The following is a 17500-nucleotide window of genomic DNA, read 5'->3' as shown; positions in this document are numbered from 1 at the left end:
AAAATTTCCGGGTACAGTCTGGCACAGAAAGACTATAAACAGATGTGTTTGGAAGGACATGTCTGAGGCATTTGTCTTGCAGTGAACTAGCAATGGGTGATGATGATGATTTTAAATGTAAGCAATTTTTAACTAAATACTTATCAGTCGACAGTTCTTTCACAAAAATGAATTGATGGTATGCTTTATATAAGAAATACCATCAATTCTGAAACTCTTTAAGTGTGAGCAATGCATTTAATATCAGTTAGAAATTCTCCAATAGATGATGAATGTATTACAATGAGTTCTCAGACGTGGTGCAACTGATCCCACCTTCTGAGTGCATTGCTATGGCTCACCAGACTAATCCCGAGGTTGGACTCGTCAGATGAGGATTTAGGGCCACGGAGCTCTGTTGTCTGGTGTATCACCGATGTCCTTTGGATGTGAGATGTTCCTAATTCAGGACATTGCCCATGTTGTTAGCACTCATTCTCCAGAGCATACGAGGGCTAGCAGTGGTTTCCAGGGTAGTGGGTAGAATTTTGCATTTCCTTAAAGCTGACTTAGATTGGGTTTTGAGCTTTTTCTTGGGCCTGCTATGTTTTCAGTGGCCAATTTTTAGTTGTCCGTATATGACTTGTTTTGTGAACCATTCGTCAGGATATTTCAGTTGTTTAAGATGGTGTTGCTATAGAGTCCAGGTTCTACTCCATAGAGGAGAGTTGAGATTTGTTGGTCAGTCTCAGGGGCACAGAATCGTTTAATTTAGTTTATTGTACTATTTTTCATTAAATCTATCTGTAAACCGAATTCTTGATATACAGAAGATAGAGTATCTATGATATGTTGCATAATCAAATATTTTTCTATCAAGAGTTTGAAAATTGTTCAGACATTTTATTTTTCTATCAATAGACTAGCAATTCTTAAATAATTTTCTTCCATCAACAGAATGGAAGCACCAGCCATCGGTATTGACTTGGGTACAACCTACTCCTGTGTAGGGGTATTCTACCATGGTAAAGTGGAGATCATCGCCAACGACCAAGGAAACAGGACGACTCCTTCCTATGTGGCCTTCACGGACACTGAGAGACTTATAGGAGAAGCAGCTAAAAATCAAGTAAGTACCTAACCTAACCTGGAAATAAGAGGAACACTTCAAGGGCATTGTTTTTCATGAGGGGAAGTAGCAGTAACGTAACAGCTGTTCAAACATTAATCATTAGTGGCATTTATCTCCCTCGATTAAGAGTTTTTCCAAGTTCAGTGTAAGTAAATCCTATAACACTTTCATAGACTCTGTTGTTGGTCCTATATATGTTGTTTCTCGTCGCAGAGGGAAATTAGCGATCGATATTAACCGGTATGAGTCAAAATTTTATTAAATCTTCATTTCTAAAACATTCAATTAATGTTTTCAAAGTTGCTAATCAACATAGAAATTCTCAAATTATAGTGTAAGAGGCATAATAGATCCTGCCTAATGATCAAACAACAAACTTTTAATAAAAACTCCCTTTTGAAAACTTTGTAGTTTCATTTACTAAAACGTTTGTTGAAGTCTATCAAGGGTATTCCTCTTATTATTTAATCCTTCAGCAAGGAAGTAGTATTGTTATCCATGATTTAATGTTTGTATCTTCAGTATATATCATGAATGTGAAATATAGTTATACTTGAAACAGACAGAATATTTCCCCCAGCTACAGAATATGAATTCTCTAGTAAATCACAAAAAAAATTTCATGAGATATTTCTGCAAGAGTAAATATAGTTTATTATTATTTCAATCTTCATATCACATTATCATTGTCTTTAAGTAATGTAAAAAGGACTATACAATTCTTCACTCCTTCCAGGTAGCCTTGAATCCCCTCAACACAGTCTTTGATGCCAAACGTCTGATCGGCAGAAAATTCAGTGACGATGCAGTCCAGAATGACATGTGCCACTGGCCATTTAAAGTTGTCAGCGACGAGGGCAAACCAAAACTGCAAGTTGAATTTAGGGGGGAAACAAAGACTTTCAATCCCGAGGAAATATCATCTATGGTGTTACTGAAAATGAAGGAGACAGCAGAAGCCTTTCTTGGTCAGACTGTAAAAGATGCTGTCATTACCGTTCCTGCGTACTTTAATGATTCCCAGAGACAGGCTACCAAAGACGCTGGGACCATTGCTGGAATAAATGTACTGAGAATCATCAATGAACCTACAGCTGCGGCCATTGCCTATGGCCTAGACAAGAAGGGAGGTTCAGTGGGTGAAAGGAACGTTCTCATATTTGATTTAGGAGGAGGAACATTTGATGTGTCTATACTGAACATTGATGAAGGAATCTTTGAAGTCAAGTCGACTGCTGGTGACACACATCTTGGCGGAGAAGATTTCGACAGCAGGCTGGTTAATCACTTTGCTCAGGAATTTGAGCGGAAGTACAGAAAGGATATGACTGCCAATAAAAGGTCCATAAGGCGCTTGAGAACCGCTTGCGAGAGAGCCAAAAGAACGCTGTCTTCATCAACTCAAGCCACTTTAGAAATTGACTCTCTCTATGATGGAATGGACTTCTATACATCAATCACTCGAGCTCGATTTGAAGAGCTCTGTTCTGACCTATTTCGAGGGACATTAGACCCAGTAGAAAAAGCTTTGCGTGATGCGAAGATGGACAAGGCAAGCATCGACGAGATTGTGCTGGTGGGCGGGTCCACACGTATACCTAAAATCCAGAAACTTCTTCAAGACTTTTTCAATGGCAAGGATCTGAACAAGACCATTAACCCAGACGAAGCGGTTGCATATGGTGCTGCTGTGCAAGGTGCAATTTTGAAAGGTGACCAGTCAGATGGTGTCAAAGATGTTTTGTTACTTGATGTTGCTCCTTTGTCCCTAGGAATCGAAACAGCGGGTGGTGTCATGACCCCTCTGATCAAACGAAACACCACTATTCCTACAAAACAAAAGCAGGTATTCACAACTTACGCCAACAATCAGCCCGGAGTGCTCATCAAGGTCTTCGAGGGAGAACGTGCAATGACCAAGGATAACAGCCTCCTCGGCAAGTTCGAACTGAGTGGTATACCTCCAGCTCCGAGGGGCGTCCCTCAGGTTGAAGTCACCTTCGACATTGATGCTAATGGCATCTTGAATGTCTTTGCATTTGAAAAGTCCACCAAGAAGGAGAACAAGATCACCATCACTAACGACAAGGGGCGTCTCAGCAAGGAAGAGATAGACAGGATGGTCAGCGATGCAGAAAAATACCAAGAAGAAGACTCGAAACAGCGCATGAGAGTCGACGCCAAGAACGGCCTAGAATCTTTCTGTTTCAGCATCAAATCTTCTCTTTCGGAATCATCTGTGACAGAAAAACTATCTGCTGATGAGAAACGTACGGCAGAGAAAAAGGTTGACGAAACTTTAAGGTGGCTGGATGGCAACCAGCTGGCCGAGAAAGAAGAGTTCGACCATCGCATGCAGCAGCTAGAGAAGGTTTGGCAGCCATTATCTGCCAAGATTCACGGGGGCGCCCGCGGTTTCGATGGGTCCAATGCAGGTGCTGGGGCCAAAGGACCAACAGTGGAAGAGGTTGATTAATTCTTATTATTTTGCTATGAAAATTCCTTTCCTGGTAATATTCCCATTCTTCCAGATATTAATTGAATTACATTCCAATACTCCTGTCGTATGAAACTATCACTTTATCCATTTGTTGTAGAAATTTCTATATTTTAGATAATAAAACTTACAAAAAACTCGTATATTTTTTAATCTTTTATCCACCATTAATGTAAACTTTACAATTTTTTTTTTTTTTTTTTTTTTTTTTTTTTTTTTTTTTTTTTTTTTTTTTTTTTTGTAAACAAGCAAGAAAATGCCAAATGAAATGGATTCCAAGTTTTTGGGAAATTTCCAATGAATTCTGAAACCTTGAATGCAGCTGAAGCTTGTTTATTCATAAAAGATAAAAGTATTTGATAACAGTCAAAAGAGAGACTTAACAGGATTCCAATTACAAGTGAGGATAAGTAATTTACCTTTATGAAATATCTGTTTTAATGTTGTTAATTGTTTTAAAATATTTTATTTTAATTGTTCATAACTTCTTGTATCGTTTACTTATTACCTTATTTCCTTTCCTGACTACTATTTTTCCCTGTCGGAGACCTTGGGCTTATAACATCCTGCTTTTCCAACTAGGGTTGTAGCTTAGTTAGTAATAATAATGATAATAATAATAATAATAATAATAATAATAATAATAATAATAATAATAATAATAATAATAATAATAATAATTAAAATTCCTTATGAAATCAATTAAACTATGATGCTTGTTAAACACCATTGAATGAATTTATACCAAAGTATGTCCTGATGTGTAATTACCTCCGCCAACGAGGTTGGTAGGAGGTTATGTTTTCGCCCCTGTTTGCCTGTTTGTTTGTTAGTGAACAACCTGGCCACAATTTTACTCAAAGAGCAGTGAAGCTTTTGGGGATTAATTTCTATGTTGAGACGTGGAAGTGATTCGATTTTGAAAGTCCTAGGTCAAAGGTCAAGGTCGAGAAATAGGACAACGTTGCATTTAATTTTATTTTATGTAAGTTTACGGCGTTGGAGTTTTGAATTTCAGTGTTTCAGAATAATTTCCAGTTTCCTTAGTCATTTTCCTTTTATTTGATTTCAAGAAGTTTCAGAATGTTCGTTTTAATCTTATATAAAATCTAAATTGATTATTTTAAATTATAGTGTATTTATTTTCTATCTTTAAGGCTCTGGTGATGGGACTAAAGTGTTTCATAAAGTTCAGTAATAAGCATGTATATCATTACTCAGGTACCATTACTCATATTGCAAGTGCTTTCCACGGAATAGACCAATAGCTGATGAAAGAGAGAGTTCTAACTATCTTATAAAATGAAAATAAGAAATGAAAAGCATACATAGCAACGAGAAAAAATGCTTATCTTATAAAATGAAAATAAGAAATGAAAAGCATACATAGCAACGAGAAAAAAATGCTTATTAATAACTCAAGAGATAATCTATATCTCATTTTTTAATTTCAACTGTAATCTTACCAATCCGTTAAGCTGGGCGTGCACCAGCACAGGCTCATAGTCCTACGAGTTAACTGTAAAATATTTTAATCAACAATAAAATATAATTCTAGGATAATGGCCTTCAAGCCCTGAATACTGTAGAAAAATAAAAAAAAAATACTTAGGGAGTAATGCATGTTATAGATATTACGTAATGTCTTCAATAACGACAAATTTGTTGGTTGAATAAAAAAGACATACCAAAGTGTTCAGAAGAAAAAGACATAAAAAAAATAAACTAACTTTTCGAAACAGTTTCTTCTCTTATCAAAAATTGACGAATACATGGATAAAAAAAGGAATGAAATTAAAGCAACAAATTAATTCTTGAATTCAAATTATATTGTTAGAAATAATTGATTTCTGGGAAGTGTCTTTGGTGAAAATAAAGAATACAAAGTCTATGAAACAAGTCTATCAAAACCTGATAGTTAACGAACCAGAAAGCTTGAAGTTAAGATATAGAATAACTAGTTATCGTGTGGCTTACGAATTAAGCTAAAACACACATATATGAAAATATTGAAAAAATAATAGTTATATCATTTTCTTTATTTTAATGGAATCACTGTCATATTTTGCTCAGGATTTAATGAAATCAGAGAAAAAAATCTATATTTTATTTAAAAACGTATAAAAAGTATTTTATAAAAAGGTTCATTCAAATGTTATCAGTTCACAAATATATGAGTATCATAAATTAGCATAGAGTAGTGTAAAAAGAATTTGGAATTAGTCAACTTCTTCCATAGTGGGACCACCATTTCCTCCTTGGGGGCCAGCATTGGCCCCTGGACCTCCCTGACCATGAACTTTGCCGGCAAAAGGTCTCCACACTCGCTCCAGTTCCTTCATCTGATATTCGTACTCGTCCTTCTCTGCCAGCTGATTTGCCTCCACCCACCGAAGGGTCTCTTCTGCCTTCTGCTCCACACTCTTCTTCTCTTCAGCAGACAGCTTGTCTGCCACTGAAGGCTCAGACACAGCAGACTTAACGCTGTAGCACATTGACTCCAGACGATTCTTAGCTTCGATTCTTTCTCTCTGTTTTTCGTCCTCTTCTTTGTATCTCTCAGCCTCGTTAACCATTTTGTCGATTTCTTCTTTACTGAGACGACCTTTGTCATTTGTGATGGTGATCTTATTTTCCTTTCCAGTGGACTTGTCTGCTGCAGAAACATTAAGGATTCCATTGGCATCGATGTCAAAAGTAACTTCGATTTGAGGTACTCCTCTGGGAGCAGGAGGAATTCCACTTAGCTCAAACTTACCCAAGAGATTATTGTCCTTAGTCATAGGACGTTCACCTTCATAAACCTGAATTAGGACACCTGGCTGGTTATCTGCATAGGTTGTGAAGATCTGCTGCTGCTTGGTAGGGATTGTAGTGTTCCTCTTGATAAGAGCAGTCATGACACCTCCAGCAGTTTCAATGCCTAAAGAAAGAGGAGCAACATCCAGAAGCAAGACGTCTTTAACACCTTCTGATTGATCACCTCTTAAGATTGCTCCTTGAACAGCAGCTCCATAAGCTACAGCTTCATCAGGATTGATGGACTTATTCAGTTCCTTTCCGTTGAAGAAGTCCTGCAGTAGCTTTTGGATCTTAGGAATACGAGTAGATCCTCCCACTAAAACAATTTCTGCAATGCTTCCTTTATCTAACTTTGCATCCCTCAGAGATTTTTCTACTGGGTCTAACGTACCTCTGAAGAGATCAGAACAAAGCTCATCAAATCGAGCTCTGGTAATAGAAGTGTAGAAATCAATACCTTCAAACAGGGAGTCGATTTCAATACTAGCTTGGGTAGAGGAGGAAAGGGTTCTCTTGGCTCTCTCACATGCTGTCCTAAGACGTCTTACAGCTCGTTTGTTAGAGGTCAGATCCTTCTTGTATTTACGCTGGAACTCCTGAACGAAATGGTTAACCATCCTGTTATCAAAGTCTTCTCCACCAAGGTGTGTATCACCAGCTGTAGCTTTGACTTCAAAGACGCCTTCATCGATGCTCAAGATGGATACGTCAAAAGTACCACCACCCAGGTCGAAGATAAGAACATTCTTCTCTCCTGTCAACCCTACTTTCTTATCAAGTCCATAAGCAATGGCTGCAGCCGTTGGCTCATTGATAATTCTCATGACATTGAGTCCAGCAATGACTCCAGCATCCTTAGTGGCCTGTCTCTGAGAGTCATTAAAGTATGCAGGAACTGTGATGACAGCATCCTTCACTGTCTTTCCCAGATAAGCTTCTGCAATTTCTTTCATCTTAGTCAGTACCATAGAAGAGATTTCCTCTGGGTTAAAAGTCTTTGTTTCTCCTCTGAATTCCACCTTAAGCTTTGGCTTACCTCCATCACTAACAACTGTAAAAGGCCAATGTTTCATGTCACTCTGGATAGTTGGGTCATCGAATTTCCTTCCAATGAGGCGTTTAGCATCGAACACTGTGTTGCTGGGGTTCATGGCAACCTGAAAGGGATTAGAGCATTTAATAATTAGCAGGTGGTTTCATAGTATTATTTTTTTTATATATATATTTATTGCTTTGTTTTAGCAGAAGATTTTAATTTTTGTCATGGAAGAGCTTTTGTAGACTTCTATGTTATAAAACAAAATGAAATTGTGATCCAACTTTCATTTACCTGATTCTTTGCAGCATCTCCAATGAGTCTCTCAGTGTCCGTGAAGGCCACATATGAAGGGGTCGTCCTGTTTCCTTGGTCGTTGGCGATGATCTCCACCTTTCCATGCTGGAAAACACCCACGCAGGAGTAAGTCGTTCCCAAGTCAATGCCAATCGCTGGAGTTGCCATACTGGAATCAGTGAAAGCAATTTATTATAACAAAATTCATCTGTTTGAAGTCTGATGTATATATATACATAAATTATTGAAGTTATTATATGTCGTACTACAATTTTTCTAGAAATTTTCATATGAATTATATCACATAAAATGAACCACTGATATTATTACGAATACTTACTTGCAGTATTTTATAAAATGTAGACTAGGAGATTATTCAATCTCAATGAAGATGGTATTTTCACCAAGAATATACTACGGGTTTCACTGAAATCTGCTCGATAATCAAGTGAATATCAGTCGATTGTTTAATGTATGTTGAACTCTGTAGGTAAAATGATAATGATTAACCAAAAAATGTCGGTTGTTCGCTTTGGAGCCTTTTCCTCGTGCTTTCACTGCTTGTCTGTTATAAACTGAAAGCAATTGTGGCTTCTGAGCTCAATTTATACCTGGTCACAGGTGGTCTAGAAGACTCGAGACGTTGCTATGGCCACCGAGCCAGCAAATGTTGCCAACACACATAGCCAGTTTTGGCCAGACATAATATTCGTTTTATGTGCGAGATTTTCTGAGAAAAATGCTTGCTTATTCCAATTTGTATCTTTGAGTGTCCCAACTATTTTAGTGACGTTTAAACTTTTCGAATTTATCAACCTGAAATGATAAAGGCAGAATATACACACACATACACACACATGGCATATATATATATATATATATATATACAAACACACACACATATATATATATATATACATATATATATATATACACACGTATATATGTATATATATGTGAGTGTGTTTGTGTGTGTGCGTATATATATATGTATATATATATATATATATATATATATATATGTGTGTGTGTGTGTGTGTGTGTGTATGCGTGTGTGTTTGTGTGTGTATATATATACATATATATGTATATATATATATATATATATATATATATATATATATATATATATGCTAAATCATTTGCATGTTTTGCTTATTAACTTCAAACTACAAATGCAAAACAAGATGTCAAGGATTTTTGGTAATTTATATTAAATTAGAAAAAAAAATCATATTTTCAGTGTGCTATTTTCATATTTTCGTATATAAGTACATATAGATATATGTTAACTTTCAAATACACACAGACACACGCACACACACACAAACACATCATCAGTATCATCTCCTACGCCCATTGACACAAAGGGCCTCGGTTAAATTTCGACAGTCGTCTCTATCTTGAGTTTTAATGCAATACTTCTCCATTCATCATCTCCTACTTCACACATCATAGTCCTCAACCATCCAGGCCTGGGTCTTCTAGCTTTGCTAGTATCTTGTGGAGCCCAGCTAAACGTTTGATGAACTGATAAATGAACGTATATTATTAGATATACATATCCTATGTATGTATAAATATGCGTATATTCATGAGATTATGTGCATGTGTGGTTCTCAATAGAAAATTAATAGTAACTATTCTTCTTCCTCATGATTATGGCTAACACATGAATATTGGCACAAAGTTATAGAAACTAATCTGTTAAATCAGTAAATTGTCTCATGAATTGGTTTTCACAGATTTAATAGATTAATTCCTATTAATTTGTGTCAATGTTTATGATGGAAAAGATTGTTTCCTCGAAAGGTTGTTTGAGTCGACATTATGGTGAATCTGAAGATTTCTAGAAGCAAAAAAATAGATTGAAATGTGTGTGTTTGTGTGTAGATGTAGGGGTTGTGGCTGTTTATTTTGTTGGTGATTTTTTACATTTCTTACATTACATTGGAGTGATAAACTCATGTTATATATCTTCCTGTGACGTTACCATACAACAGTCATCTAATTGTTTTACTATTTTTCATTAATTTTCTTCTTTTATATAAGATTATCTACAATTAAAACCACTTGCACCTATAAAATTCCAAAACAAAAGGAAAGGACTTTCATTCCTGAATTTTCCTTGTCTATAATTTTCCACGGTAACAACGCCTTTTAATTGATATTATTAATGACAAAAGATATTTTCATCGAGAAGAGTAAATAAACGAAATATCTAAATTCTATTCTTTCAAGAAACTCTTCTTTAATGTTGCGTCTCTTCTGGCGGTCAATGACAACTGTCCCATGACGTAGCTCCTCTTGGCACCTTGTGCCAAATCTGTAGCCATCGCAACGCCTCGAGGTTTCTAGACCACCTGCGCCCGGGTATAAAGGAGAAGGGAAGGAGAAGCTGCCTTCAGTTGATACAGAACTTTAAGTGCTGATACAAGCAGGAAACTGCAAGGGAAATACAGCTCTATCTAAGCTATAAAACCACCAATTATTATTGTTTGTTGTGAATCATTCAAGAAAGTTATTGTCTGCGCAGTCAAGAGTTAAAGAGAAGATAAGGTAAATTTAGTTGAATTGTTGTCACTGATACTTAAACTTTTTGATAAGTCATATTTATGGTTTTATAGAACCTTATGGAATAGATAAATGCTCTCGGATATAGATTTGAATTGCTACTTTAATTATATGACAGATTCTCGAAAATTTAATTTTTTTTCCTATTCAATCTACCAACAAAGCTTATAATCATTGCATATGTTAATGATTTATAAAACAAGAATAATATGCATGGGGCTATTTGGCTAAATCATATTATCTACAATTGCAGAATGGCAACTCCAGCGATTGGCATTGACTTGGGAACCACGTACTCCTGCGTGGGTGTTTTCCAGCATGGAAAGGTGGAGATCATCGCCAACGACCAAGGAAACAGGACGACCCCTTCATATGTGGCCTTCACGGACACTGAGAGACTCATTGGAGATGCTGCAAAGAATCAGGTAAATGAAAGATTAATCATAATTTCCTTTTGTCTTAAAACATTATGAAAATGGCAAAACAAAAAAGAGAAACCTACTAAGTACAAAGGATAAGTACAATACCCAATTGCTATATCACTTGCTAATAACCAAATGCTCTAATCCCTTTCAGGTGGCCATGAACCCCAGCAACACAGTGTTCGATGCTAAACGCCTCATTGGAAGGAAATTCGATGACCCAACTATCCAGAGTGACATGAAACATTGGCCTTTTACAGTTGTTAGTGATGGAGGTAAGCCAAAGCTTAAGGTGGAATTCAGAGGAGAAACAAAGACTTTTAACCCAGAGGAAATCTCTTCTATGGTACTGACTAAGATGAAAGAAATTGCAGAAGCTTATCTGGGAAAGACAGTGAAGGATGCTGTCATCACAGTTCCTGCATACTTTAATGACTCTCAGAGACAGGCCACTAAGGATGCTGGAGTCATTGCTGGACTCAATGTCATGAGAATTATCAATGAACCAACGGCTGCAGCCATTGCTTATGGACTTGATAAGAAAGTAGGGTTGACAGGAGAGAAGAATGTTCTTATCTTCGACCTGGGTGGTGGTACTTTTGACGTATCCATCTTGAGCATCGATGAAGGCGTCTTTGAAGTCAAAGCTACAGCTGGTGATACACACCTTGGTGGAGAAGACTTTGATAACAGGATTGTTAACCATTTCGTTCAGGAGTTCCAGCGTAAATACAAGAAGGACCTGACCTCTAATAAACGAGCTGTAAGACGTCTTAGGACAGCGTGTGAGAGAGCCAAGAGAACCCTTTCCTCTTCTACCCAAGCTAGTATCGAAATTGACTCCCTCTTTGAAGGTATTGATTTCTACACTTCTATTACCAGAGCTCGATTTGATGAGCTTTGTTCTGATCTCTTTAGAGGTACGTTAGATCCAGTAGAAAAGTCTCTGAGGGATGCAAAGTTAGATAAGGGAAGCATTGCAGAAATTGTATTAGTGGGAGGATCTACTCGTATTCCTAAGATCCAAAAGCTTCTCCAGGACTTCTTCAACGGAAAGGAACTGAATAAGTCCATCAATCCTGATGAAGCTGTAGCTTATGGAGCTGCTGTTCAAGGAGCAATCTTAAGAGGTGATCAATCAGAAGGTGTTAAAGACGTCTTGCTTCTGGATGTTGCTCCTCTTTCCTTAGGCATTGAAACTGCTGGAGGTGTCATGACTGCTCTTATCAAGAGGAACACTACAATCCCTACCAAGCAGCAGCAGATCTTCACAACCTATGCAGATAACCAGCCAGGTGTCCTAATTCAGGTTTATGAAGGTGAACGTCCTATGACTAAGGACAATAATCTCTTGGGTAAGTTTGAGCTAAGTGGAATTCCTCCTGCTCCCAGAGGAGTCCCTCAAATCGAAGTTACTTTTGACATCGATGCCAATGGAATCCTTAATGTTTCTGCAGCAGACAAGTCCACTGGAAAGGAAAATAAGATCACCATCACAAATGACAAAGGTCGTCTCAGTAAAGAAGAAATCGACAAAATGGTTAACGAGGCTGAGAGATACAAAGAAGAGGACGAAAAACAGAGAGAAAGAATCGAAGCTAAGAATCGTCTGGAGTCAATGTGCTACAGCGTTAAGTCTGCTGTGTCTGAGCCTTCAGTGGCAGACAAGCTGTCTGCTGAAGAGAAGAAGAGTGTGGAGCAGAAGGCAGAAGAGACCCTTCGGTGGGTGGAGGCAAATCAGCTGGCAGAGAAGGACGAGTACGAATATCAGATGAAGGAACTGGAGCGAGTGTGGAGACCTTTGGCCGGCAAAGTTCATGGTCAGGGAGGTCCAGGGGCCAATGCTGGCCCCCAAGGAGAAAATGGTGGTCCAACAGTAGAAGAGGTTGATTAAATGAATTTATATACTTTACTAAAATTTGATGTCAATTGACAATTTGATTATTAATACGACCTAAACCAAAGTTATGTTCAAATTTTTTATACATTCTTTAATATATTATATATATTTTTATATTCTATTTTGTTGTCCTATCAAATAGTTATATCTTTGAATTATTATTATTCTAATAATGTTCGCCGTCCTTTTAGAAAATCAAATGTACATTTAAATATATGCCTAAATTTATTCAAATGAAAAATAATAGGTTATCAATCCCCTTTTGAGTCTAAACAAAATCATTTTTCTACTTTTTAAACAACTGGCTATATCATCTTCCTGAAATATGATGCAAGATTAAGTTTTCTCTGAACATCTGTTATATTTATAGAAATGTTTTGTGATGTTCAAAAGAAAACGAGTGACTTTTAAAAGATTCTCACCGAATACTTTAAAAAAAATGGTTGAACAAAAAGTTATTTTTTCCATCTGCAATTGGCTTGTTGGTTAAAAAATAATTTATACATTCATTCATAGAAATTTTTGTTTCCATCCATAATGTATTTTATGAAGCTAGTTTTTCCACTGTCATTTTTCTCTCGTGTCTAAATTGGAGATACTTCAACAAAAAGTTTTCATAGTTTATTCAGGAGAAATTTTTTTTTAATGTTACTGTTCTTAAAGTATTTTATTTGTCCTTGTTTCCTTTCCTCACTGGGCTATTTTCCCTGTTGAAGCCCCTGGGCTTCCAGCATTCTGTTTTTCCAACTAGGGTTGTAGCTTAGCAATTAATAATAATAATAATGATAATAATAATAATAACAAATACATGAATTTAACGTAAGGAATTAAACTCACAAAACATCCAAGTGACTCATTTTGTTGGAAAGATTTTATTCTTCGAAGAGCTAACTTCGAATATTAGGATTCGATTACTATGGACATACGCATATATATTCATATATATATATATATATATATATATATATATATATATATATATATATATATATATATATATATATATATATTTATATATATATATGTATATATATATATATATATATATATATATATATATATATATATATATATATATATATATATATATGGACATTTCCTTAGACAGTATATTTATCTATACATAGAGTGAAATATGCAAATGTATATAGCATATATATATATATATATATATATATATATATATATATATATATATATATATATATATATATATATATATATACATATATATATAAATGAGAGAGAGCGAGAGAGCGAGAAAGAGTGAGAGAGAATGAGAGAGAGAGAGAGAGAGAGAGAGAGAGAGAGAGAGAGAGAGAGAGAGAGAGAGAGAGAGAGATGGGTCTTGTTACTTAGTTTTTAGACCTATACTGAAAGCAACGAAAAATGGTCGATAGGGGAGAACAGCGGATTTGAAACAGATTCCCCCACTGTGCCACGTTTCCTCAGATCACCAGCTCACTCTGCAATCCTTTCCTCTTACTCTCTATCTCTGTCTTATGCTCTTTCTTATTTATCACCAATTATCTCTGCTTATCTCTTCTAACACTCGTTCATTCATATATTCATATTACTGTTTTATAACTAAAATCATCCCTGTTCATTCATCATTGTGCTTTTTAATAATGATGTCATGCTAGTTGTACCTTTTCCCCTCTCCCTCCAATACACCCTTCCCATCACGCCCCTCCTTCATCCCCCTCAACTTTCATAAAACTGCAACCAACCACTAACGTGCTTCAGGTTTTCCTTTCATCATAGTCTGTTTCTTTTTCTTTCATATTTTATCCCTTCACACCAACCTGGACTTTTGCGCTATTCACCGTTTATTTTTTTAACCTGCTGTTGCTCACAGTCCTTTGGCCTCCTGCCCAGAGGACACCAACCCATAATCTTCTCCAAATGCAAACAGTCATATACAATACTTGTTTGGAAAAAATAAACTTCGTTTATATAATTCATTGCCTATTTCCCTTACATTTGTACCTTTCCTTTACCCAGAGGACACTGCTTGTCTCATTTACCAATTTGGTCTCCTATACGATCTCTTCCCACGTCATTAATATGTAGCCTGTATATTCTATTTATAACTCTTTGCATGATTATTCTTTTAATCACCCAAAGAGTGTACAGTGACAGTATGTTTGTCTAGACACAACTTCTGGTTCATGCGCATGGGAAGGGCTGCTGCTCATTTGTCATACTTAGGATAACTGTGATGAGGAACAAAACTTCGAATAATTTTGTACACAATTTCGGAAATACGTCAATTTCTATATAAACAAAAAGAGTGAAAGGTAGAGACAAAGGGTAAGGAAGTGTAGCAGGGTTGAGGAAAGAAGTCAAGTCGATAATCCAAAGAGATATGGCACCAGAGGGAGAATCCATTTGAAACCAGGTGCTCTCTCCTATCAACCATTTTTACCTGCGTTGAATATAGTGATGATCTTTTTGGAAATACGTTTATAAACTTAAGCTTCAAAGTTTTCAAATAAGTGGTCACAATTCTCTGATAAATTGACCTAAGAGTTAGTATATGGAAATATTGTCCTATAATTTTATGACTATAGATTTGTGGTGCACAAACGTTTTTAGGCTGGTACCCCATTGGCGTTCAAATAAAGTCCTTCCGCCCCTTGTCACATTTCAAACTACCAAACAGAGCTATGTATTCGTTTGTAATTCTACAGTCATATTTATCATCTATAAACTGCATATGAATTTACTTTTTCTTAGTGTTTAAGACGTGATTTATCATAGATATTTTGCAAAGACCAATAAAACAAAATAAAATATTTTATTTCTTAAATGCTCTTAATGCCACCCTGTGTTTAAATTAGAATATTCCTGAAACAAAAATCAAATATGTCATTTTACACTTTCATAAAATCACTCAGCCATAACTTTTAAGGGAATAAAAAATCTGAGAAAAAAATCGATGTTTTATTAGAAAAAGTATAAAGATTTCTTAGAAAAAGCTAAATTCTATTGGCAGTATTTCCCATATATTCGTGTATTATAGATTAGCATACAATAGTATCAGGAAAACTTGGAATTAGTCAACTTCTTCGATTGTGGGACCACCATTTCCTCCTTGGTGGCCTGCATTGGCCCCTGGACCTCCCTGACCATGGACTTTTCCGGCTAAAGGTCTCCACACTCGCTCCAGTTCCTTCATCTGATATTCGTACTCGTCTTTCTCTGCCAGCTGATTTGCCTCCACCCACCGAAGGGTCTCTTCTGCCTTCTGTTCCACAATCTTCTTCTCTTCAGCAGACAGCTTGTCTGCCACTGAAGGCTCAGACACAGCAGACTTAACACTGTAGCACATTGACTCCAGACGATTCTTAGCTTCGATTCTTTCTCTCTGTTTATCGTCCTCTTCTTTGTATCTCTCAGCCTCGTTAACCATTTTGTCGATTTCTTCTTTACTGAGACGACCTTTGTCATTTGTGATGGTGATCTTATTTTCCTTTCCAGTGGACTTGTCTGCTGCAGAAACATTAAGGATTCCATTGGCATCGATGTCAAAAGTAACTTCGATTTGAGGTACTCCTCTGGGAGCAGGAGGAATTCCACTTAGCTCAAACTTACCCAAGAGATTATTGTCCTTAGTCATAGGACGTTCACCTTCATAAACCTGAATTAGGACACCTGGCTGGTTATCTGCATAGGTTGTGAAGATCTGCTGCTGCTTGGTAGGGATTGTAGTGTTCCTCTTGATAAGAGCAGTCATAACACCTCCAGCAGTTTCAATGCCTAAGGAAAGAGGAGCAACATCCAGAAGCAAGACATCTTTAACACCTTCTGATTGATCACCTCTTAAGATTGCTCCTTGAACAGCAGCTCCATAAGCTACAGCTTCATCAGGATTGATGGACTTATTCAGTTCCTTTCCGTTGAAGAAGTCCTGGAGTAGCTTTTGGATCTTAGGAATACGAGTAGATCCTCCCACTAATACAATTTCTGCAATGCTTCCCTTATCTAACTTTGCATCCCTCAGAGATTTTTCTACTGGGTCTAACGTACCTCTGAAGAGGTCAGAACACAGCTCATCAAATCGAGCTCTGGTAATAGAAGTGTAGAAATCAATACCTTCAAAGAGGGAGTCTATTTCGATACTAGCTTGGGTGGAGGAGGAAAGGGTTCTCTTGGCTCTCTCACAGGCTGTCCTAAGACGTCTTACAGCTCGTTTATTAGAGGTCAGGTCCTTCTTGTATTTACGCTGGAACTCCTGAACGAAATGGTTAACCATCCTGTTATCAAAGTCTTCTCCACCAAGGTGTGTATCACCAGCTGTAGCTTTGACTTCAAATACGCCTTCATCGATACTCAAGATGGATACGTCAAAAGTACCACCACCCAGGTCGAAGATAAGAACATTCTTCTCTCCTGTCAATCCTACTTTCTTATCAAGTCCATAAGCAATGGCTGCAGCCGTTGGTTCATTGATAATTCTCATGACATTGAGTCCAGCAATGACTCCAGCATCCTTAGTGGCCTGTCTCTGAGAGTCATTAAAGTATGCAGGAACTGTGATGACAGCATCCTTCACTGTCTTTCCCAGATAAGCTTCTGCAATTTCTTTCATCTTAGTCAGTACCATAGAAGAGATTTCCTCTGGGTTAAAAGTCTTTGTTTCTCCTCTGAATTCCACCTTAAGCTTTGGCTTACCTCCATCACTAACAACTGTAAAAGGCCAATGTTTCATGTCACTCTGGATAGTTGGGTCATCGAATTTCCTTCCAATGAGGCGTTTAGCATCGAACACTGTGTTGCTGGGGTTCATGGCCACCTGAAAGGGATCAGAGCATTTAATAATTAGCAGGTGGTTTCATAGTATTATTTTTTTTTTTAT

At 36.8% G+C, this 17500-nt stretch overlaps 4 protein-coding genes across 4 annotated transcripts in view; 2 read left to right on the top strand and 2 right to left on the bottom strand.

Annotated features, from left to right (window-relative positions):
* The first annotated feature begins 937 nt into the window (after positions 1-937).
* Positions 938-3626, top strand: LOC137652070 (heat shock 70 kDa protein cognate 4-like). The gene is made up of 2 exons (XM_068385277.1): positions 938-1108; positions 1848-3626. Exons 1-2 carry the CDS (start codon positions 938-940, stop codon positions 3585-3587), a joined length of 1911 nt encoding a protein of 636 aa, XP_068241378.1. The 3' UTR covers positions 3588-3626.
* A 2193-nt stretch (positions 3627-5819) lies between these two features.
* On the bottom strand, positions 5820-8249 carry LOC137652069 (heat shock 70 kDa protein cognate 4-like). Its single transcript, XM_068385276.1, has 3 exons — positions 8084-8249; positions 7741-7912; positions 5820-7567 (listed from the first exon to the last, which is right to left on the bottom strand). Exons 2-3 carry the CDS (start codon positions 7909-7911, stop codon positions 5828-5830), a joined length of 1911 nt encoding a protein of 636 aa, XP_068241377.1. The 5' UTR covers position 7912; positions 8084-8249; the 3' UTR covers positions 5820-5827.
* Positions 8250-10115: 1866 nt separating this feature from the next.
* LOC137652068 (heat shock 70 kDa protein 1-like) lies at positions 10116-12633 on the top strand. The gene is made up of 3 exons (XM_068385274.1): positions 10116-10302; positions 10571-10742; positions 10894-12633. Exons 2-3 carry the CDS (start codon positions 10572-10574, stop codon positions 12631-12633), a joined length of 1911 nt encoding a protein of 636 aa, XP_068241375.1. The 5' UTR covers positions 10116-10302; position 10571.
* A 2979-nt stretch (positions 12634-15612) lies between these two features.
* LOC137652067 (heat shock 70 kDa protein cognate 4-like) overlaps positions 15613-17500 on the bottom strand; it is a 2706-nt gene continuing 818 nt past the window's right edge. The window contains exon 3 of the mRNA XM_068385273.1: positions 15613-17437. Within this exon, the coding sequence (XP_068241374.1) occupies positions 15698-17437 (1740 nt within the window). The 3' untranslated portion in view covers positions 15613-15697. The remainder of the gene's footprint in view (positions 17438-17500) is intronic.

The sequence above is a fragment of the Palaemon carinicauda genome, chromosome 13 (assembly GCF_036898095.1).
Source record: "Palaemon carinicauda isolate YSFRI2023 chromosome 13, ASM3689809v2, whole genome shotgun sequence".
NCBI classification, from domain to species: domain Eukaryota; kingdom Metazoa; phylum Arthropoda; class Malacostraca; order Decapoda; family Palaemonidae; genus Palaemon; species Palaemon carinicauda.
Note: the sequence above shows the minus strand (reverse complement) of the source record. Positions and strands in the feature narration are given on the sequence as shown.

Coding starts and splice junctions, on each gene's coding strand:
- LOC137652070 (XM_068385277.1), top strand. CDS start 938: ATGGAAGCACCAGCCATCGGTATTGACTTGGGTACAACCTACTCCTGT. Junction 1,109..1,847: donor GAGAAGCAGCTAAAAATCAA/GTAAGTACCTAA, acceptor CACTCCTTCCAG/GTAGCCTTGAATCCCCTCAA.
- LOC137652069 (XM_068385276.1), bottom strand. CDS start 7,911: ATGGCAACTCCAGCGATTGGCATTGACTTGGGAACGACTTACTCCTGC. Junction 7,568..7,740: donor GAGATGCTGCAAAGAATCAG/GTAAATGAAAGT, acceptor AATCCCTTTCAG/GTTGCCATGAACCCCAGCAA.
- LOC137652068 (XM_068385274.1), top strand. CDS start 10,572: ATGGCAACTCCAGCGATTGGCATTGACTTGGGAACCACGTACTCCTGC. Junction 10,743..10,893: donor GAGATGCTGCAAAGAATCAG/GTAAATGAAAGA, acceptor AATCCCTTTCAG/GTGGCCATGAACCCCAGCAA.